This window comes from Raphanus sativus, chromosome 4, assembly GCF_000801105.2.
Source record: "Raphanus sativus cultivar WK10039 chromosome 4, ASM80110v3, whole genome shotgun sequence".
Lineage (NCBI taxonomy): Eukaryota > Viridiplantae > Streptophyta > Magnoliopsida > Brassicales > Brassicaceae > Raphanus > Raphanus sativus.
In genome coordinates, this window is record NC_079514.1 from 31,917,400 (window position 1) to 31,937,933 (window position 20,534).

Consider the following 20,534-nt stretch of genomic DNA (forward strand, 5'->3'; position numbering starts at 1 on the left):
GTACATGTTGTTTTTCATACACGATATGTCTAACTACTCTGTTGGTTAGGAAAATCATACAAAACTAAACTAAAAGGAGACATCATTATAAAACACATATGTTATATAAGATATCTTTGGCACATTCAGGATGGGTTTCCAGAAAAAATAAATGTGGTAAATGTGGTATATAAAACACATATGTTATATAGGATATCTTTTGGTACATTCAAGATGGGTTTCCAAAAAAAAAAAATGACTGTGTTTTCTTGCATAAGTCTATTTTGGAAGAGAATCAAAAGCATGTAAGGAATGTAAGACAATCTTTGTTCAGGATGGCTATCCTGAATTGGACTTTAATCTTCCAAAACAAAAAAAAAACATGATCAAAATCTATAAAAAAAATTCATTGGCTATAGAAATCACCAAATATAATGCATTATCTACAAAATAGAGAAAACATATCAAACAAATAATATTAAAACAGGATAGGTTGAAGCATTTTCAATAATTCTATCAAGAAAATGTTAAATGTGGTATCATTATAAAACACATATGTTATATAGGATATCTTTTGGCACATTCATGATGGGTTTCCAGAAACAATAAAATGACTGTGTTTTCTTGCATAAGTCTGTTTTCGAAGAGAATCAAAAGCATGTATAGAATGTAAGACAGTTCTTTTTCAGGATGACTATCCTGAATTGGACTTTAATCTTCCAAAACAAAAGAAAAAAACATGATCAAAATCTATAAAAAAATTCATTAGCTATAGAAATCACCAAATATAGTTCATTATCTACAAAATAGAGAAAACATATCAAACAAATAATATTAAAACAAGATAGGTTAAAGCATTTTCAATAATTCTATCAAGAAAATTTTAAATGTGGTATCACTATAAAACACATATGTTATATAGGATATCTTTTGGTACATTCAGGATGGGTTTCCAGAAAAAATAAAATGATTGTGTTTTCTTGCATAAGTCTGTTTTCGAAGAGAATCAAAAGCATGTAAGGAAGGTAAGACAGTATTTTTTAGGATGACTATCCTGAATTGGACTTAATCTTCCAAAACAAAAAAAAAACATGATCAAAATCTATAAGAAAAATTCATTGGCTATAGAAATCACCAAATATAGTTCATTATCTACAAAATAGAGAAAACATATCAAACAAATAATATTAGAACATGATAGGTTGAAGCATTTTCAATAATTCTAACAAGAAAATGTTAAATGCGGTATCATTATAAAACACATATGTTATATAAGATATCGTTTGGCACATTCAAGATGGGTTTCCAGAAAACTAAAATGAGTGTGTTTTCTTGCATAAGTCTGTTTTCGAAGAGAATCAAAAGCGTGTAAGAAATATTAGACAATTCTTGTTCAGGATGGCTATCCTAAATTGGAACTTAATATTTCAAAAAAAAAAAGAGAAAAAAACATAAGATAATTGTTTTTTTTCTTGTATAAGTCTGTTTTCGAAGAGAAAGCTTGTAAGAAATATTAGACAATCTTTGTTCAGGATGGCTATCCTAAATTGGAACTTAATCTGCCAAAAAAGAAAAGAAAAAAACATAATCAAAATCTATAAGAAAATTCATTGGCTATAGAAATCACCAAATAGAGTTCATTGTCTACAAAATAGAGAACACATATCAAAATAGAGAACATTAAAAGAGGATAGCTTGAAGCATTTTCAATAATTTGATCAAGAAAGTGTTAAATGTGGCATCATTATAAAACACTTATGTTATATAAGATATAGATTCTAACACTTTCAGGAAGGGTTTCCAGAAAATAAAATGAGTGTGTTTTCTTGCATAAGTATGTTTTCGAAGAGAATCAAAAGCATGTAAAGAATGTTAGACAATCCTTGTTCAGGATGACTATCCTAAATTGAAACTTAATCTTCCAAAAAAGAACATAATCAAAATCTATAAGAAAATTCATTGGCTATAGAAATCATCAAATAGAGTTATTGCCTACAAAATAAAGAACACATATCAAACAGAGAACATTAAAATATGATAGCTTTTGGCACTTTCAGGAAGGGTTTCCAGAAAAATAAAATGAGCGTGTTTTCTTGCATAAGTCTGTTTTCGAAGAGAATCAAAAGCATGTAAGGATTGTTAGACAATCCTTGTTCAGGATGGCTATCCTGAATTGAAACTTAATCTTCCAAAAGAAAAACATTTAATTGAAAAATGTTAGAATAGCAAGTAAAATATTTAGGATGAGCTTTCTGAAAATTTAATATTTAATTAAAAATAAAAATATTATGATAGCAACTAAAATATTTAGGAAAGGCTTCCTGAAAATTTAATATTTAACTAAAAATAAAATGTTAGGATAGCAAGTAAACTATTTAGAAAGTGCTTCTTGAAAATTTCGTATTTAATAAGGAAAAATGTTATGATAGCATGTATTAACAAGCTTACATATACATCATATTTATGATAGTATGTAAAATATTTCCTAAAATGCTAGGATAACAAGTAAAATATTTAGGAAGGATTTCCTAAAAAAATTATATTTAGTTAATTTATTGTATGAATAGTAACATAAAATATTTAGGAAGTGTTTCCTGAAATTTTAATATTTAATTAAAATAAAAAAAATTGTTAGGATAACAAGTAAAATATTTAGGAAGAGCTTCCTGAAAATTTTAATATTTAAAAACGAAAAAATATTAAGATAGTAAGTATTGAACATTTATAGTAAATAATGTTGGTTAATGAAAATTTTCAGGTTGACTTAAACCATCTGTCGAAAACCTGTTAAAAAATATCAAAACCAAAACAATTCTATAAAACGCGTAAAGAAGTCCTAAGAAAATGTTTTTTTCTGGATTGCTATCCTAAATTTGAACAAAACCTTCCAAAATAATTCAAAAAGCCGACAAAGAAATCTTAAAACAATCTTTGTTCTGAATTGCTATCCTAAATTTGAATAAAAGTCTAACAAAACAATTCTAAAATAATTTACAAGGAAATCTAAAGGCAATTTTTGTTCATGATGGCTATCCTAAATTTGAGTAAGTCTTTTAAAACATTTAAAAAAAGGTGAGTAAAACAATCTTAAGATAATTCTTATGCAGGATAGCTATCCTAAATTTGAACAAAGTCTTCCAAAATCGACAAAGTGAAATGTCAATTACAGCATAACGCATAAAGCTTAATAATTACTAAGTGAAAGCTTAACCAAATCTTTAGATTGATGCCTATTCAAATCTTGGAAATGGTATACTATAAAAATCCTGGTCATTCAAGTTGGCGAAGAAATATTTGTATCAACTACTCATATATTCAACCAAAGTTAATTCACTACTACTTCAACTATGGAGTGTCTTTTTTTTTTTTACCTTCTACAAGAATATAAAGTAAAAGATAATCATCAAAGTCGTTGAAACCAAGAAAAAAGTAAATCACCCAAACTGAATCTTAGCTGCTCTGATCTACAATTGTTACTGTGCAGATCGTTTTCAATGGCAATCTACAAGCAGCATCATTTGCTACAGAACATTACGCTTGCATCTCATAGTTTAAACTTTAAACAAGTATAAGTCTTAAAGTTTTCAACTTTCAACTTCATACAAGTACTAATCAACCTTCCTTCCATCGCTACACTTTGGTAACAAAATTTATGCTGCATAGACATCGTAGAACACAAGAAATTATCTACAATAACAGAGATTCAAACAAGCTTCGTCTTTTGTTTGATGAGATCGATGGCCAGAGAGAACTAAAGAGACGCTATCTGGAAATTCACAAGAGAATCAACGAACAAGGCAAATCATTGGAGAGACCACAAAATCAACAACACTTATGAAGAATCATGCTTTAAGCGAGCCAAAGAGATTACAGGAGCACTAGGAGAAGATACGGAGACAGAAGGAGCTGGAGATGTTGAATCGGAGGAGATATACAAGACAAGAGATATTATTATGAGAATCACGACCTAGAAACTCTGATTCCATCCTCATCCGCTCCCCTCGAACCTCCCAACCTGTACACCGAGTTCAACAACGTAGCAGAGACTTTCCGCACAGCCTTCGCACAAAGCCTCAAAAGCCGCAACGACGATGACGTCACGGTCCTCGATTCTCTAACCGGGGCCATCGTAACCGTTCCAGAAGAGCAAGAGCCAATTCCGGTCCCTTCACCATCTTTAGTCACTGGAAAGCCGCCGAAGCCTCATGAACGGTCGTCGGAGATGGTGAGAATCACCGACGTCGGGCCCAGGGAGAGAGACAGTTCCGAGAGGTCGTGAAGAAGACGAGGATTGAGATTTTCTAATTTTTTCTATTTAATTAATTAAAGAAGAAAAAGGGCATAAGAGTAAATGATCCGAAACCTATTTTTGTGATTTTGGACCTTGAGTGCTAGTTTTGGAAACAAATATTTGGTTTAGTGCTATTTTAGTCATTTTCTCTAATTTATTTAATTCAAAATCAAAATTTAAAAAGTTTTTCAAAAAACTAAAATCTATCAAAAGTAAAATCCAAAAAAAAAAACCCAAATGGTGACAAAATAAAAATACTTTAACCCAAAAGAATTACTACCGGTAGACTAGTTGAAGCTCTTTCAAGACCCTAGCCAGCGTTTCGGGAGGAGAGCATGTATAAGGAGAGTGGACTGAAGTCAGAGGTAGTCGATCGGAAACGGTTGTACGAGCTTTACGATAATGGGGCGTGTCATCCGATGTTTCAGACTAGCAGTGGAGCATCGAACTCCGTCAAGCAATTGCACGACCACAGCAATCGTGATTCACGTTCTGACGGTAACCATTCCTTCTTTACATCTGCGGAATGTTCGATTCAATCCTTTTCGATCGAATCTGAGTCCGTACCTAGGGTTTGCTTCTGGAAATTTGTGTTACTCATATTGTTCATTTTCTGTAATGTAACATAAAAAAAAAAAAAAGCTGGAAAGTTTGATCCTTTGACGTAGCTGTTGTTCCTGATGATTCCAGTAAATCTTAATTCGTATTTGTTTTGATTGAACCTTTTTTTACAAGAATGAAAATTTTGTGGTCGTTTCTTGTGTTTTTGGTATTAGCTGTAGACACAGACAGCAAAGAATCTGGGATCAGTACTGGTTTTGATGTAAAGGACGACACCTCATGGATATCTTGGTTCTGCAACCTACGTGGGAACGAGTTATTCTGCCAAATTGATGATGATTACATTCAGGATCAATTTAACTTGTGTGGACTCATCCATCAAGTTCCCTACTATGACTACGCCCTTGATTTGATTTTGGATGTTGATTTTACTCATGGTACGTACGTCTTACCCTTACTATGGTGTTGATTACTTTTAGTATGTGGTTTTTTTTTTCTTGAGTACTGTTGATTTGGCTTGACGGGTAACAGGTGAGAGGTTTACAGAGAAACAATATGAATTGGTCGAGTCAGCTGCAGAGATGCTATATGGAATGATTCATGCTCGTTACATATTAACAACCCAAGGGCTGGCTTCTATGGTAAAAGAAGCTTTTCTCTCTTTTTCTTTTTTTCTTTTTTACTCGCAGTAGAACATCCACCAATTGATGATTTTGCAGTTAGACAAATACAAAAACCATGACTTTGGAAGATGCCCAAGAGTTTATTGTGGTGGCCAGCCTTGTTTACCGATTGGTCAATCTGATAACCCTTTAGCAAGTACCATTAAGATATACTGCCCCAAATGTGAAGACGTGTATTACCCAAGATCGAAATACCAAGCAAGTATCCTTTTTCTTATTTCACTCACACCGCCACTTATATATACACAATGCTTCTTTTTTTTTTTTTTTTTTTTTTTTTTTTTTTTTTTTTTTTTTTGGTCTAAATACACAATGCTTCTTAGTAAAGAAGAGTTATAGCTTGATTTTGCTTTCTCGTCTCTTAATAAATATTCTTACACTCTCATGTATTGTTTGTCGATATTTGTGTTTGTCGTTCTTTAACATCAAAAAAACAGACATAGATGGAGCTTACTTTGGGACAACGTTTCCACATCTGTTCCTGATGACGTACGGAGATATGAAGCCACAAAAAGCCTCGCAGAGCTACGTTCCTAAAGTGTTTGGGTTTAAGTTACACAAGCCGTAAAGGAAAAGAAAGTAGAGGAACCAGGTACAAGAGCATCATGCGTTTTGAGAAAGCAGGAGACGTGTCAACCAAACGAAATGTGGAACTAGTTTATCTTAAACCTAGGTTAACGTGTAATATTAAAACTGTAATACTTATGTTACCAGGGGCGAGCCTCCGCGCTTGCTGTCTTCGTTGTTTTGCTGTTTATTATTGTTGCAATTGGAGGAAAATGTGTAGGTTCGTGGTTTATTTTTGTACATTTTGGACTACGATTGATGGATTCATATCTATGTTTTTGTTTTTTTTTTTGTTCCTTAGTGAGAGGTCCATCAGTTATTCTAATCTTGTAAGAAATTTATACTACGTATGTTAGTTTTCATCAGGAGTGCTTGCTTCTCTACTGTTTTCTTCAAATAACGTTTAAGATTTTTCATCTGACTTTACTTATCTTTCTACCATGTGGCTCTTTTTTTTACACTTTCTGCCTTCCTATTAATCTAAAGCCTACCTTCCTTTCTCAAGACTGACCTTCTGAAGTTTCTGTTATAACCTTTAGGTTGTCCACTCAAAAAATCTGTAGAAATGTTTTATGTATTTAAGTAACAATTCTTCAATCATTTAATTCAAAAATTAAAACATAAATTAATAATTCAGTACAGAGCAAAAGCTCAATAATGGAGAATTATCAGTCAGTGTGAAACGCAACTTCTTAACAGAGGGGGGTGTGGTTATTCTGTTGTTCTTCTTCTCTTTGGAAGATCATTTTCTTGATACTTATATACCAGGATGAACGATGCCTCTTATTTTCCATGCTATTGTCATCTTTGGCCCATTCGAGCACCTGCGACGGTAAATAAATAGTTCATAATGAATCCAAATGAAGACGTTTGAGAGAGAGATAGAGAACATAGTGCAACATAAGGCTTACTGGCTTACCAAATGGTGTATGTAGGAACGGGTGCTCTGCTCTACCATGCTTTTTCTCGTTTCAAGTCTCTTTCTTTGTCATGAAATCAACAAAAATGTAACCCGAGTCCTGTCCAATATTCCTCTTCGGAAGCTTAAACAAAAAAATATGAATGATTGTGGTTGATGTTTCTAAGGATAGTATATCCAACACAACTTCTAATTACGACATAGGCTAAAGTCACATCCCCTTGTAGCTGTTGTGTTGTGACTTGTAACGTAAATAATCCTAAGCTTCAGCAATTTAATTGTTACATTTCAATGTGCTGAAAAGCTATCTTAGCTCTCTCCGATTGCCTCAACAACTACATCTTTAACATGTAACTTTGTTGAATTTACAACTTACAACTTTAACATGTAGAAAAACTTTGTTGGAATATTATCTCAGCCTTTTCCAGAAAACCTCAACTTGAATAGAAGGTCCCTGAAATTAACAGATATCCTAACTGTACCTCAACAAATCCAAGTAAAACTATTATATACTTGGAAATGCTTGTACAGTCGAATTCTACAAAACCAAAATAACCACTTGACAAATTCTTACTAATCTTCACATGATTTCTTATCTCTTTATAATTGATTAAAGGAATATTTAAACAAACGCATGGTTAACTTAAATGCAAAACATTCATGTATTGAAGACATTAGGCTGAAATATAATGGACCGGGTAAATGTTACAAGCGTACAAGTTATGAAAATTTTATGGTGGCATTTGCCCTCTCCTTGGGTAATGTAGGTTCGCCACTGTAGATATATAATATGTGAATTCGTTCACAGGGATTTATGTTTAGATATGGCCATAAACATTGATATCTAAGTTGTAAATTACGTTCACTAAACTAATATATTAGATGCTTATTATATTTGTTTTATAATTTCAGGAACAAAACACTGGTGTATAACAACACTACCTCAATGAATGACACTTCGTCTTTGCATTGGCACATCAAATAAATAATTACAAAGCCTTTTTAAAATTGGGAATTCGGCCAAAATAATCCTGAACTTTTCAGAAATTGCTAAAAGAAACATGAATTTTAGAGCTGACCAAAAAAAAACATAAACTTTTCATTGACTTTAGAATTAATTAACAATGTTTTCGTTGACTTGCCAATTTAGCATGCCGTCACCAAATTTAACAGAAAAAAATAACATCGTTAAAAGTTGGTGTTAAGTGAAACGACGTCATTTTGAAATGAGATAAAACGACGTCGTTTTACATGATTTGAAAATAAAATCAAGTAGACCACTGGGTTCGAACCCAGGTTGTTTAGATAAAATGGAAAGGTACTTTACCACTGGGCTAGTGGTACATTCATTGTATGTACTAACACATTTACTTTTATTTGGTACTAATTTTGAATATTAAAAAAAATATCTAAAAACTTAAAAAGATCTTTAAATTTTCTAAAATTGAAAAATAATTCCAAAAAAGAAAATTTTCATTTTTTCGGATTATAAAAAAAATTTGAAAAAATTAAAAAAATTCAAAAAAATATTCCATAAAAAGTTATAAAATATTTTGAATCTGAAAACATATAATCAGAAAATATATATATAATTTATTACTATTTTTAAAATGTTTTTATAGTTTCTGATTATATATTTTCAGATTTGAAATTTTTTATCCTTTTTTTGAAATTTTGTTTTTTCGAATTTTGTTTTTCAATTTTTCTTTTTATAATTTGAAAAATGAAAAAATTTCTTTTTGGTATTTTTATAAAAAAATAAAAAAATATTTTTATAAAAAAAAATAAAAAAATATTTTAATAAATTCTGATTATTTTCAGATTCGAATTTTTTATAACTTTTTGATATTTTCGATTTTTTTTTATTTTTTCGATTTTTTATCTGGAAAATGAAAATTTTATTTTTTTGGAATTTGTTTTTAAAAATGAAAATGTTGGAAGATTTTTGATTTTTAAGGAAAAAATAAAATTTTATTTTTACTTTTAGTTTCAAAATTAATTTTATAAAAAATCTTTATTTTCATATTTTTAGAATTTTAAAGACCTTTTAAATTTTTAGAGATTTTTTTATATTCAAAATCAGTACCAAATAAAAGTAAATGTGTTTGCGACTAGTGGTAAATTACGTTGCCATTTGATCCAAACAACCTGGGTTCGAAATCCGGTTTCTTCCTATTTTTATTTTCAAATAGTGTAAAACGAAAGGACGTCGTTTTACTTAACGCCAACAGTTAACGTTGTGTTAACGCTGTCTTAACTCTTGTTTAACGGTGTGCTAATCTGGTCAGTCAACCGTAAGTTTCTAAATTATTTAAATAAGTCAACAAAAGTTTAGGTTTTTATTAGCCAGGCAAGTGTAGATAATTATTTTGGCAATTTCAGAAAAGTTCAGGATTTTCTTGGCCGAATTACCTTTTAGAATTAGATATTTTAGGACTAGAATGAATCGGTCTGCGTTTTAGTTGTCGTTTCATTTGTTTTAACAAACATCCGTGTGAAAACAATAGGATTTTATTAAATATAACTAGGGGCAGAGCCCCGCGCAAGCGCGGGGATGTTAGATATACGGGATGTCAGATATAGTTGTGGTATTGTAGTGTAACATACTGATCAATTGAAGCATCTCCTCCTTTCAGATTCGAATAAAAACCAAGACGTCTCTATTTCTCTTCTTTCCCAAAAGCAGTTCCTTCCTAAACCTCTAGAACTTTTAAAAAGTTAGTTTATATTTTAAAAAAGAAGCAAAACTTTTCTGTACTCTGTCTCTTCAAAAACAGAGCAAAGTAAGAGATGAAGATGAGTGATTACTGGGCGAAAATGATTTCTCTAAGAAAAGGAAAAGTGTTCACATTGGCCTATTTCAGGCTACCTTCAGCTTGCCGGCAGGCACCAACTAATACTTTACATCTATTCAAGAATTCATAAAAGGTAATAACAGGAACGCTTTAATATTGAATCACATGATTTACTTAACAAAATTCAAACAACCTGTCTCATTGTAGCTTGGGAGTTGCAGAAGATTACCTTTTTACATGTATTCAGACAAGCTAGCCTATTAAAAAAGAACAAATCCATGTGCTCACATTGAAGATGGACACCTGTCACCTTCTTCTAGCTATTAAACTAATGAAAAAATGCTAAATAAAAAGACAACATCTCAGTCAGTTGTTGTTGGAAAACACGAATCAGCTGCTACTCTACTTTAAGCTAATTCTTTCTATAATTTTAAATGATGGATTTTGTTATAAAGTTTCATAAATCTTTCTATGAGGACATAAAAATATATATGATTCCAAACTATTACTCCACCTGAATTGCATATACAGAGATAAGATAAGGGTGTTGTGCAACAGTAGGCAAATGAAAAATTATCAAACAAACACAAACAAATTAAAAAAAACTAAAGCATTACACAATAAAGCTGTAAATACAATCCAATCCTTCAAATATCAACAGCAGCACTATCGTCAACTCGAACATTCCCAGAACTCAAACCATCTCTCTCTGCAAGGACACAATAAATTAATTCAGGTGGAATGAATTGCTGACCGTGCTGGTTGGTAGTGACAACGCAAGGAATTCATCATAGAATCTAATCGTCTTCTTCTAAACTTGCAATAAGGAACAATGACCGAAGAGAATGCAATCAAACCGTGACCACAAGACTTGCTGCCAGTGAAACCAATCACATCTTATCCAGTGATATCAAATAAGATCAAGTTCAAATTCTTACAAAAGACTTCAGCATGTAAAAATGCAAAACCAACAAAACTATTTACAGTCACACATGCAAAATCTAACGGGATGGAACAATCTATTACCTCAAGTTTGGAGCTTCATACCCTGAAGAAGAGAATACAAAGCTCAAGTCAGAATACAGCGATAAAATGGGTCCAATAAAATTAATGTCTTTGACTAAAACATATAACTTCGAGATCAAAGCAAAGAAGAAGAAGAAGAATTTACCAAGAACATCAGAGATGAGGATGGCGCACAACTTGGAATCGGGAGAGCCAGAGACGTAAGCTTCAAGCCCACCCAGCTTCTCCACATGACCCGACCGGAGACCGGGTTAAGAGCCGGCGGGGTCTCACAGCACTGAGGTCCTGTATATCAGTGAATCCTAATGCCCATCCATTGTCCAACCTTCGGTGTCTGGAACCAGTGTCTGTATCCAGTTCGAAATCAGGTCAAGTCAAATCAAACCTCCAAAAAAACCAAATCGTGAAACTTTGACGGGAACCGTCTCATTTAAAGCTTCGGCCTTTAAAAAAGATTTAGATCAAATATAAGATGCTTGTTGATACAATACCTTCTCATCAAGGAGAAGTAGGGTGATTCCCATGAATTCACCATGCTTTTGAGGTTTTTCTAGTCCCAAAAACGGAGAAGCCGAGAAACAAAGAACCGGGTCAACTGATTGCGCAACAACAACATCGGAAGAAGACATTATCGAAGAATCAAGCTTGATTAAGAAGTTTAATTGAGAGTGATGGTGAATATTCATTCGCTGAACGGAATGGAAGGTTAACAGGAAAAAACATTGTATTTGCAGGGAAATATCGGAGACGACGAAGTTGAGGAGGCGAAGAAATAACAATGAAACCCTAAGCTAGTCAAACACTTTTTTTTTTTGTTAAGTAACCAAACTCTCATACGCCTAACCGAACCAGCACATATACCAAAATCATATTGGCTAAATCATCAAACCAACCGCAGAAACTTAATTATAAAATCAAACCAAAAAAATGTGGGTCCCACAATTATTAAAAAAGGCTGACGTGGATGACCTGAGGAGAGAGCAAAGTGGCTCATTATATATATGATTGTAAAACACTGAATATAAAGATAACTAAAAATAAATAGGAACAAAACAAAACCAAGAAAGCCAAAATCGTTATTCTACTAACTTATTAGAAAAGACTTCCACATGGTCAAACAAAGTTCTTCCCTGAATTACTCTCTAGTAATCTTTTCCATCTTGACCAACTTAGTTAATGATTTCTTAGAAGTAGAAGGTAGATCTCCAAATAATTCCCCTTCTTCTTTGAACTTGGGCAGTAGTGTTGAACACACATTTGTGGTTTCAGCATTGTTTGTGACGAGTAAAGATCCCTAACAAATATAAATAAAAAGGAATCCAGATAAAAATCACTAAAACAGAAGCCTAAAGTCTTGCTCATGAAAATAATCACTAACCTGGATGTTAGAAATGGAAGATGAAAAGGATTGACATGTGACTCTTCATCAGTCTCATCTTCTTCTAGTCTAATTTGTACATCAGCATCCCATGTTTTTTCTCAATAAGATATACCTCAGCTCCATTGAAAACATTTGTCTCTGTTCACACAAAGACCAAATTGGAACGTTTGTCCAATTAAATTTGTGATAGCTTCAGGCAAATTTTCAGGATCTTTAATTAACCTTTAAATAAAATAGGGTTAGTGATCCATGAATCTTCATATTATATGAATAAACAATTTACCTCTTCCAATGAACCATCTAGGATCTCTTCAGCAGATAAACCCACAATTGGACTTGCGTAAAATGAAGCAACATTATCTTAGTCTCGTCGTCGTCATCCCCTTTATGAGTAGGTAGATTTTGAATCTGGTAGATAAAAAAGATATCTAAGAGTGTACGGGCAAATATTTTAAAAATGATGTTTAAGTTACTAAATACTTACTCTGGTGTAACATTAGTGACATTAGAATGAACATGATTAATCACAACGCCACAAAGGTTTGACAGAATCATTTGAAATCTGTTTTTTTCCTTGTTATTTTCGTAACCTTCTTGTCACTTGGAATAATCACAGCCAAAATAATACTAAGCCTAATCAGTGTCTATTCCACAAATGGTTGCCTTAACAATGCATTTCTCAAACTATAGACATAAGATTCTATTTAGGAACTTTGAAAGGTGTCCAATAAAGATATATGTATATCAAATATTTAAAAATACCTCATTATAGCCATCATGATTTCTTATTGATCTTTCTGGACAATGCCTAGTGGTCTGTTTTGCGTTCTTAAAAAAATTCAAATCTTCACCACTCAAACTTGTTAGAGCCAAATTATCACCAAGTGGTCTGTACTATTTGCACATGACAAACATCATTTCACTTATTTAAGAAACAACATTTGCAATACACAGTTTATTAAATTACAGTTTGAGAAACTCTTTAACATCAGATCCTTGAGGGTTTATATGGTCATATTAGACATCTCAAATGCATTTGATATTTTGAATTTCCCTGCAAATATTAAGAAATCATCTTTGATATCTAGGAATGATCACCGAATTCATTATTTAGCTTAAATAATTTATAACTAGCATTTAACATACTTTTACTTTTGTAACATTTATGTTAGAAAAACTCATCAAAGTGATGAACTCAGTTTCTTCGGACTTTTTTTATAACTGCAGACAACATTGCACAAGTTGATCACTTGAAATATCAATACTCAGTAATAAAAGGATAGATTCTTTTATAAAGCTATACAACATCAAAATGAATAGAGAATTAGTATTATTTTTTGTCTCTTAAAGATAGCTGAAATTAAAAAGAGACTAGACCACGCCAAGTTGCACTGCCAGCAACAATAATGAACATTAGATCTTGATCCGCGCTTTGGAAGCGCGGAATATTTTACGATGAAAAATTTCACTAATAACTTAACAAATATTTTGGTAATTTTTAAAGAGTGTATTTAAAATATTTTTTCATTTAAATCAGTGTTTTTAAATTCAATCCGATTGTGATTATACCGGTTAATCCGGAGATCTAACAATTCAATTTAGGTTAGGTTTTAAAAATCTTCATATTAAAAAATCACTAAAACCCAAAACTAACACATTGAACTGATGGATGATCGATGTGTAATCTAATTTGATTTAAATTGTAAAAGTTTCATAATTTGTAATCTAATAATCTTATAATTCAAATTTTAAAGTTTATTATTTTGCAATTTATGCAATTATGACGTTTCTACAAAATATTAAAGAGAAAATGATAGATATAAAATAACTAAGATTAATTATTGTATTGTTTGGAAACATTGATAGTAGTATAAAAATATATTGTTTGGAAACATTGATAGTAGTATAAAGAAATAAGTATATTGTTTGGAAACATGGATAGTAGTATAAAGAAAGGAATATTAGTGATTTAATGTAGGTTTAACTATAAAGTATAAAAGTGTATTTAATTTAAAAACTTACAAAATAAATGTTAGGTCCAACAGAATGTTTCTGTTTTAATAAGATATATAGATATAGATGTATTGTCATGGTGTGACAATGTAACTTTCTCAGAAGTAAGGCAACACAGCTCCATGTCAGAGGTGATTTAGGAAAGGGAACCTCTTCCTCAAAACAGAAAAAAAAAACAATTAAGTGTGAGCTTTAATGTGAGTGCATAATGCAACGTGAATAATAGTAAGTGGTGGTGAGTGGTTGGGTATATAGTAACTGTAAAAAATTTAATTTTCAAGTTTTCTTTTAACATATGGGAGTGAGATGATAATGATATTACAAATGCTATACACATTTATGTACCTAACATGATTCAATTAATCTTAATAAAATTGATATGTGGGTAATAATTGCTTTATACATTACTTATGTCGTGTATATATAATTTACTTACTCTAAGTTATGTTAGACGTTAATGACAAGACCTGGGCCTTGGGTCGGTTCCTTTCAAGACTGAATACTTAGGGTCTAGACATTTAAATCCAACTCGGTATTTAGAATTTTTTTGTTCCGGTTCAGGTCAGTTCTTTTTGGATCCAGATATTTCCGGATCTATAATTAAAATATGTGTAAGCTGCTTATAATTTCTGGGTCTGTAGCCGGCTCGGGTGGAGTTTAGGTATTTAGGGACTGAAAATTATGAAATACCAATTCCATCAAAATTTAACCGGAATCTGTCACTTTATCTAACATTTTCAATCAAAAACAAACTATTAATAATTAAAATTAAACATTTCTACACTCTAAATTTAACATTTAAAGTTCTATATTACTTAACAGTGGTTACAAAATATAATGAAGATTGCTAATTAGAAAAGACATTTCAACTAAATCATAAAATTTAATATAGAAAATAGAACACATGAATCAGTTCTTAACGAATTAGCTCTATTCGGTCAGTTTTATTAAGATTTGGGTCGACTCGAATTGGTCTTTTTCGGTTCCGATTTTGGGTAAAAGGAATTTTGGATCCAGTTAATTAGGTATTTATAAATTTCTGGTTTGGTTACATGTCAGGTATTTTCTAGTCGGTTCTAATTCAGAGTTTTGGGTCCGGGTAAAATATTCGTGTCTATTGATGACCCTATAGTTGCTTTTTCTTATATTGGGTCAATTTCTAATACATCAATATCCTGTGATTTTGATTATTTACTGAAGCAATAAATACAATATTTTAAAAACAAAATAATGGTGAACTCTTTCTTCAACACGAAACAAAAGTAAAAGAATCTTTTCTCTTTAAAAAAGGATGAAGTATCCAAAGTGAAATTTAAAACATCACATATACATTAATTGAGTTTTTCGAGTGGAGTGAAAGGTATTGGTTTTGTTGAACCGGATACTACAAATAAACCAATTTAACCCACTCAAAAATTTCCTTATATAAGGTGAGTATTGAAACCTTCTCTCATAAATCTTTTGCAATATCTCACGATAGTATACACTCATTCCTTCCTCCATAAGATCTTGTAACTACTTTTCTTATAAAAGCATAATTCATTTCCCATGACCTAAGCATAATTCGCATTGATGAGATTCAAGTTTACCTGCCTCACTTTGCCATTTCATTGAAATGAATTCACATTCTTGTCAAAATATATATATATGCATGATATCACGTTGCATTATGCATGGCAATATTTGTTTGAAAGATTTACTTCTATATGCTATCTTTACATATTATTTAGAAAAGTATTGTACTTAACTAAAAATTTATTTGTTTTAACTACAGGCTTTCATAAGAAAATGAACAACCAGGGTGTGCCTCCTCCTCCTCCTCCTCCTCCTCGTGAACGAGTTGAGAGAATGAGTTCGGCACTCCGAACTGCGGTCGCCAGTTTGGTAGCTGAAATATCTGCAGGAGGCATCTGCAACCCCTCCTCGAGGCAGATGTCTCTACTGTATGGGTACGCGTTTGGAACCTACATGACAAGGCAAGAAGTCAAAACTTATGTAACCAAATATTCGACGACTGACGAAGAGACGGTTGACCGCGTATTCAACCGTCTCTAGGGAATTTTGCCACCAGCTGCACAGGAAATGTATTTGAATGAGACCGCAGACGCTCTTGAGGAGGAGAGAGAGGAAGAACGTCAACGAGAGCTGTACCATTACCAAATGGGATTAGGTCGTCACAACGCTAGCACAAGTGAAAGCGATGGTCGGTGAGAAGCGAAACAAATTAATATTCGGAAGTGATCATCCGTGTCTTGTGTTTTATCTGTGTGCTATGACCCTTGTTGGTTTTATCTTTCTGCGCTTAATAATGTTTTCTTTCTGATAAGTAAACAATCAAATGCGCTTAATAATGTGTGTTCAATTGTACTTTTTTCTTTCTTTGTGTGCTTAACTTGTGTTTAATTATCATGTTCTGTTTGTGTTTAATTAATATAATGATGATTTTTATGAATATTTTGGTTCTTGTTTTATATGACTTGTCTTGGCCCATTAACAATCCAACATATAATCGATTGTTTGCAGTTCGTATCTGGAAAAACCAGGGAGTCCTTTTTTTTTTTGCCATCAAAACCAGGGAGTCCCTTATTAATTTAGGATTTTCTTTTCGGGATTTTCCTAACAATTGCACAAAAAGGTTTGGTATTGGAAGTGTTTATATATTGGGCCACCATTAGGATTTTCATTGGACTTTATGGCCCATTAACAATACAATATAATCAAACATGTGCGCCTTTCTTCCATCTTTTCACCCAAACCCCCCCCCCCCCCCCCACACAAAGAGAGCAAAATCGCGAGAAGCGATGGCCTCCGGCAAAGATTCCGATCGTACCTTAGCGTACATGACCCGTAAAGACACCGAGGTCAAGCTCCCACGCCCGACCCGGGTCAAAAACAAGACCCCAGCCCCGGTCCAAATCACCGCGGAGCAGATCCTACGAGAAGCCCGAGAGCGTCAGGAGGCCGAGATCCGTCCTCCGAAGCAGAAAATCACCGACTCCACCGAGCTCTCCGACTACCGCCTCCGCCGCCGCAAGGAGTTCGAGGACAAGATCCGCCGCGCTCGATGGAACATCCAGGTCTGGATGAAGTACGCGCAGTGGGAGGAGTCCCAGAAGGACTACGCGCGGGCGCGGAGCGTGTGGGAGCGCGCCATCGAGGGGGACTACCGTAACCGCACGCTGTGGCTGAAGTACGCCGAGTTCGAGATGAAGAACAAGTTCGTCAACAGCGCCAGGAACGTGTGGGACCGGGCCGTCACGCTCCTCCCGCGCGTGGACCAGCTCTGGTACAAGTACATCCACATGGAGGAGATGCTCGGGAACGTCGCCGGAGCTAGGCAGATATTCGAGAGGTGGATGCAGTGGTCTCCGGACCAGCAAGGGTGGCTCTCGTTCGTCAAGTTCGAGCTTAGGTATAACGAGATCGAACGGGCGAGATCGATCTACGAGAGGTTTGTTCTCTGCCATCCGAAGGTTTCCGCTTATATACGGTTCGCTAAGTTCGAAATGAAGGGAGGTGAGGTCGCACGCGCGAGGCACGTGTACGAACGCGCCACGGGGAAGCTGGCGGACGACGAGGAGGCCGAGACGCTGTTTGTGGCGTTTGCGGAGTTTGAGGAGCGTTGCAAGGAGCCGGAGAGAGCGAGGTTTATTTATAAGTTTGCGCTTGATCATATACCTAAAGGGAGAGCTGAGGATTTGTATAAGAAGTTTGTGGCGTTTGAGAAGCAGTATGGTGATAAGGAAGGGATCGAGGACGCTATCGTTGGGAAGAGGAGGTTTCAGTATGAAGATGAAGTGAGGAAGAACCCTTTGAACTATGATTCTTGGTTTGATTACGTTAGGCTTGAGGAGACTGTAGGGAACAGAGATAGGATAAGAGAGATTTATGAGAGGGCAATTGCTAATATTCCACCTGCTCAAGAGAAACGTTACTGGCAAAGATACATCTACCTCTGGTGAGTTTGGTTTACTGATTTTGGTAATAATAGCCTAGAATTGGAATGCTCCCTTCTTATGTTGATCATGCTTTGGATAAGAAGGCTAAGTTTAGTTTTTCTTTAAACTGAGTTGTTAGACTTTGATCATGGTGAATGTTGGGTTCATGGTTTGCGTAGGATGTTGATCATGCTACGCATAAGAAGGTTGAGTTTAGCTGCTTCCTTTAACTGTGACTGTTTAGGTTTGGTTGTCTTAAGCAGATTGAGCTTTAAGCACATTCAGGTCACTAATCAATCTATTGAAACAGATTGTTGTATTTTGTGGAAAGATATTGTTGTCTGTTTTGTCTTTTATTAGCATATTTTTTTTTTGTTTCTGGGATTTACTGAAACACTGACACTGATGTAACTAATTGGTGTAGGATTAACTATGCATTGTATGAAGAGATTGAAACTGAAGATGTGGAGCGTACACGAGATGTATACAGGTACGCTAAAGTCTACCTATTCTGAAACTTGTGAAGTTTACATTCATCTGTGTTTCACTCTGGCAGTTTAGTCTGACTGTCTGTCTGTATTCGTCTTACCGAACGTAACAGAGAATGCCTGAAGCTTATCCCCCACTCCAAATTTTCCTTTGCCAAAATATGGTTACTTGCTGCTCAGTTTGAAATCCGGCAATTGAATCTCGCCGGTGCTCGGCAGATACTAGGAAACGCGATTGGGAAAGCTCCAAAAGATAAGGTAAGCATTAAATATGTTTCATTGCTCTCGTTTAACCCCACACACACACTGGTGTACTTACTTTTGGTTATCTTTTACAGATATTCAAGAAATACATTGAGATTGAGGTCCAGCTGGGAAACATGGATAGGTGTAGAAAGCTTTATGAGCGTTATCTTGAGTGGTCTCCTGAGAATTGCTATGCTTGGAGCAAATATGCTGAGCTAGAGAGGTCTCTTGCTGAGACTGAACGAGCTAGAGCCATCTTTGAGCTTGCAATATCTCAGCCAGCTCTTGACATGCCGGAACTCCTATGGAAGGTAAAATATTCACTCCAATACATTCATTCCTCAAGACTTTTGAATCGATTGGATCATTGAAGCTCTATATTTTTTGTGTGGCAGGCATACATTGATTTTGAGATAGCTGAAGGAGAATTAGAGAGGACACGGGCTTTATATGAGCGGCTCTTGGACCGCACAAAGCATTACAAGGTGTGGGTTAGTTTTGCAAAGTTTGAAGCTTCTACCGCAGAACAAGAAGAAGACGAGGAAGAGGAAGACCAAGCAGAAACAGATGCTATTGAACGCAAGAAGGAGTGCATCAAACGTGCCAGAGGTAACTTATTAACTACATGTTGTTTATATGAGTTTTGATGATTACGTGCGACATATTTTAACTGTTTTTCTTTCTTCTACTCAGCTATTTTCGAGAGAGCCAACAGCTACTACAAAGACTCTGCACCAGAGTTGAAAGAAGAACGAGCTACACTCTTGGAGGATTGGCTTAACATGGAGACAAACTTTGGTAATCTCGGGGATGTGAGTGTGGTACAATCTAAGCTCCCAAAGAAGCTCAAGAAGAGAAAGCCGATCACTAGAGAAGATGGCTTTACAGAGTACGTTTTGCAATACATATATCATTTCTCAATTTTGATAACTTTGGATTTTTGATTATCGAAAGCTTAATGTGAACATTTTACGTTGGAATCTTTGGCAGGTATGAAGAATATATTGATTATCTTTACCCAGAAGAATCACAGACAACAAATCTCAAGATTCTTGAAGCTGCTTACAAATGGAAGAAGCAGAAGCTTGCTGGTTCAGAAGAGATTACGATTAACTAAAGTATCTTTTGTTTTATATTAAAACTGTGAGTTGATGTTTTGTATTCTTTCTTAGTTCTCTCTGTACATCGCCACTCATCCTTTATGATTTAGCAGTTATCTTTTTATTGTGTTAGCAAAAAAAAGACAGTCCGTTATTGTTTTTGTTATTTTGGGTATTAGACATATCGGTTCACGTTTTCAAGTTTAGAAAATATGGGACAATCAGGAGTACAAATTCCTGTTACCATTTCTGACTTTTGGGTTTGTGAACTTAAAGTGAAATGCACCATACAAGTCGAACTAGGCTGTTTTGCTCCAGATAAAAACGTCTTTTTTTTTTGTCAACAACTCCAGATAAAAACGTCTAACTAGGCAAAAATACATACAAATTCTCAATCCAATATTCATCAAAAATTGTGTGATAAGAGGAAACTTTAAAGCTGGGAAATACGGTTGTCGTAAATCTTTTTCACTATTCTTATAAGCTTCATGAGCAGTTTTCTCCTGATATCTGGTTTTAGATTTGATTTTTGGGGTTAATAGCATTG

General features: G+C 34.0%; 2 protein-coding genes and 1 long non-coding RNA gene across 5 annotated transcripts; 2 read left to right on the forward strand and 1 right to left on the reverse strand.

The window, feature by feature from the left end:
- The first annotated feature begins 4,518 nt into the window (after positions 1 to 4,518).
- Positions 4,519 to 6,367, forward strand: LOC108831761 (casein kinase II subunit beta-2). Of its 2 annotated transcripts, none has more exons than XM_018605278.2 (5): positions 4,519 to 4,768; positions 5,053 to 5,268; positions 5,363 to 5,472; positions 5,551 to 5,716; positions 5,952 to 6,367. In XM_018605278.2, the coding sequence occupies exons 1-5, from the start codon at positions 4,606 to 4,608 to the stop codon at positions 6,080 to 6,082; spliced, it is 786 nt and encodes a 261-aa protein (XP_018460780.1). In that variant the 5' UTR covers positions 4,519 to 4,605; the 3' UTR covers positions 6,083 to 6,367. The 2 variants fall into 2 exon arrangements, with proteins under 2 accessions (XP_018460780.1, XP_018460779.1); XM_018605277.2 differs by having other exon boundaries at positions 4,526 to 4,768; positions 5,047 to 5,268.
- A 3,916-nt stretch (positions 6,368 to 10,283) lies between these two features.
- On the reverse strand, positions 10,284 to 11,625 carry LOC130511073 (uncharacterized). Of its 2 annotated transcripts, none has more exons than XR_008944870.1 (4): positions 11,313 to 11,625; positions 10,967 to 11,168; positions 10,822 to 10,843; positions 10,284 to 10,669 (listed from the first exon to the last, which is right to left on the reverse strand). It is a non-coding gene; the product is annotated as an uncharacterized LOC130511073 (long non-coding RNA). The 2 variants fall into 2 exon arrangements; XR_008944869.1 differs by having other exon boundaries at positions 10,284 to 10,504; positions 11,313 to 11,624.
- Positions 11,626 to 16,982: 5,357 nt separating this feature from the next.
- LOC108831762 (uncharacterized) lies at positions 16,983 to 20,183 on the forward strand. The gene is made up of 7 exons (XM_018605280.2): positions 16,983 to 18,173; positions 18,578 to 18,643; positions 18,755 to 18,899; positions 18,980 to 19,198; positions 19,283 to 19,496; positions 19,581 to 19,776; positions 19,878 to 20,183. Exons 1-7 carry the CDS (start codon positions 17,017 to 17,019, stop codon positions 20,002 to 20,004), a joined length of 2,124 nt encoding a protein of 707 aa, XP_018460782.1. The 5' UTR covers positions 16,983 to 17,016; the 3' UTR covers positions 20,005 to 20,183.
- The last annotated feature ends 351 nt before the right edge of the window (positions 20,184 to 20,534 follow it).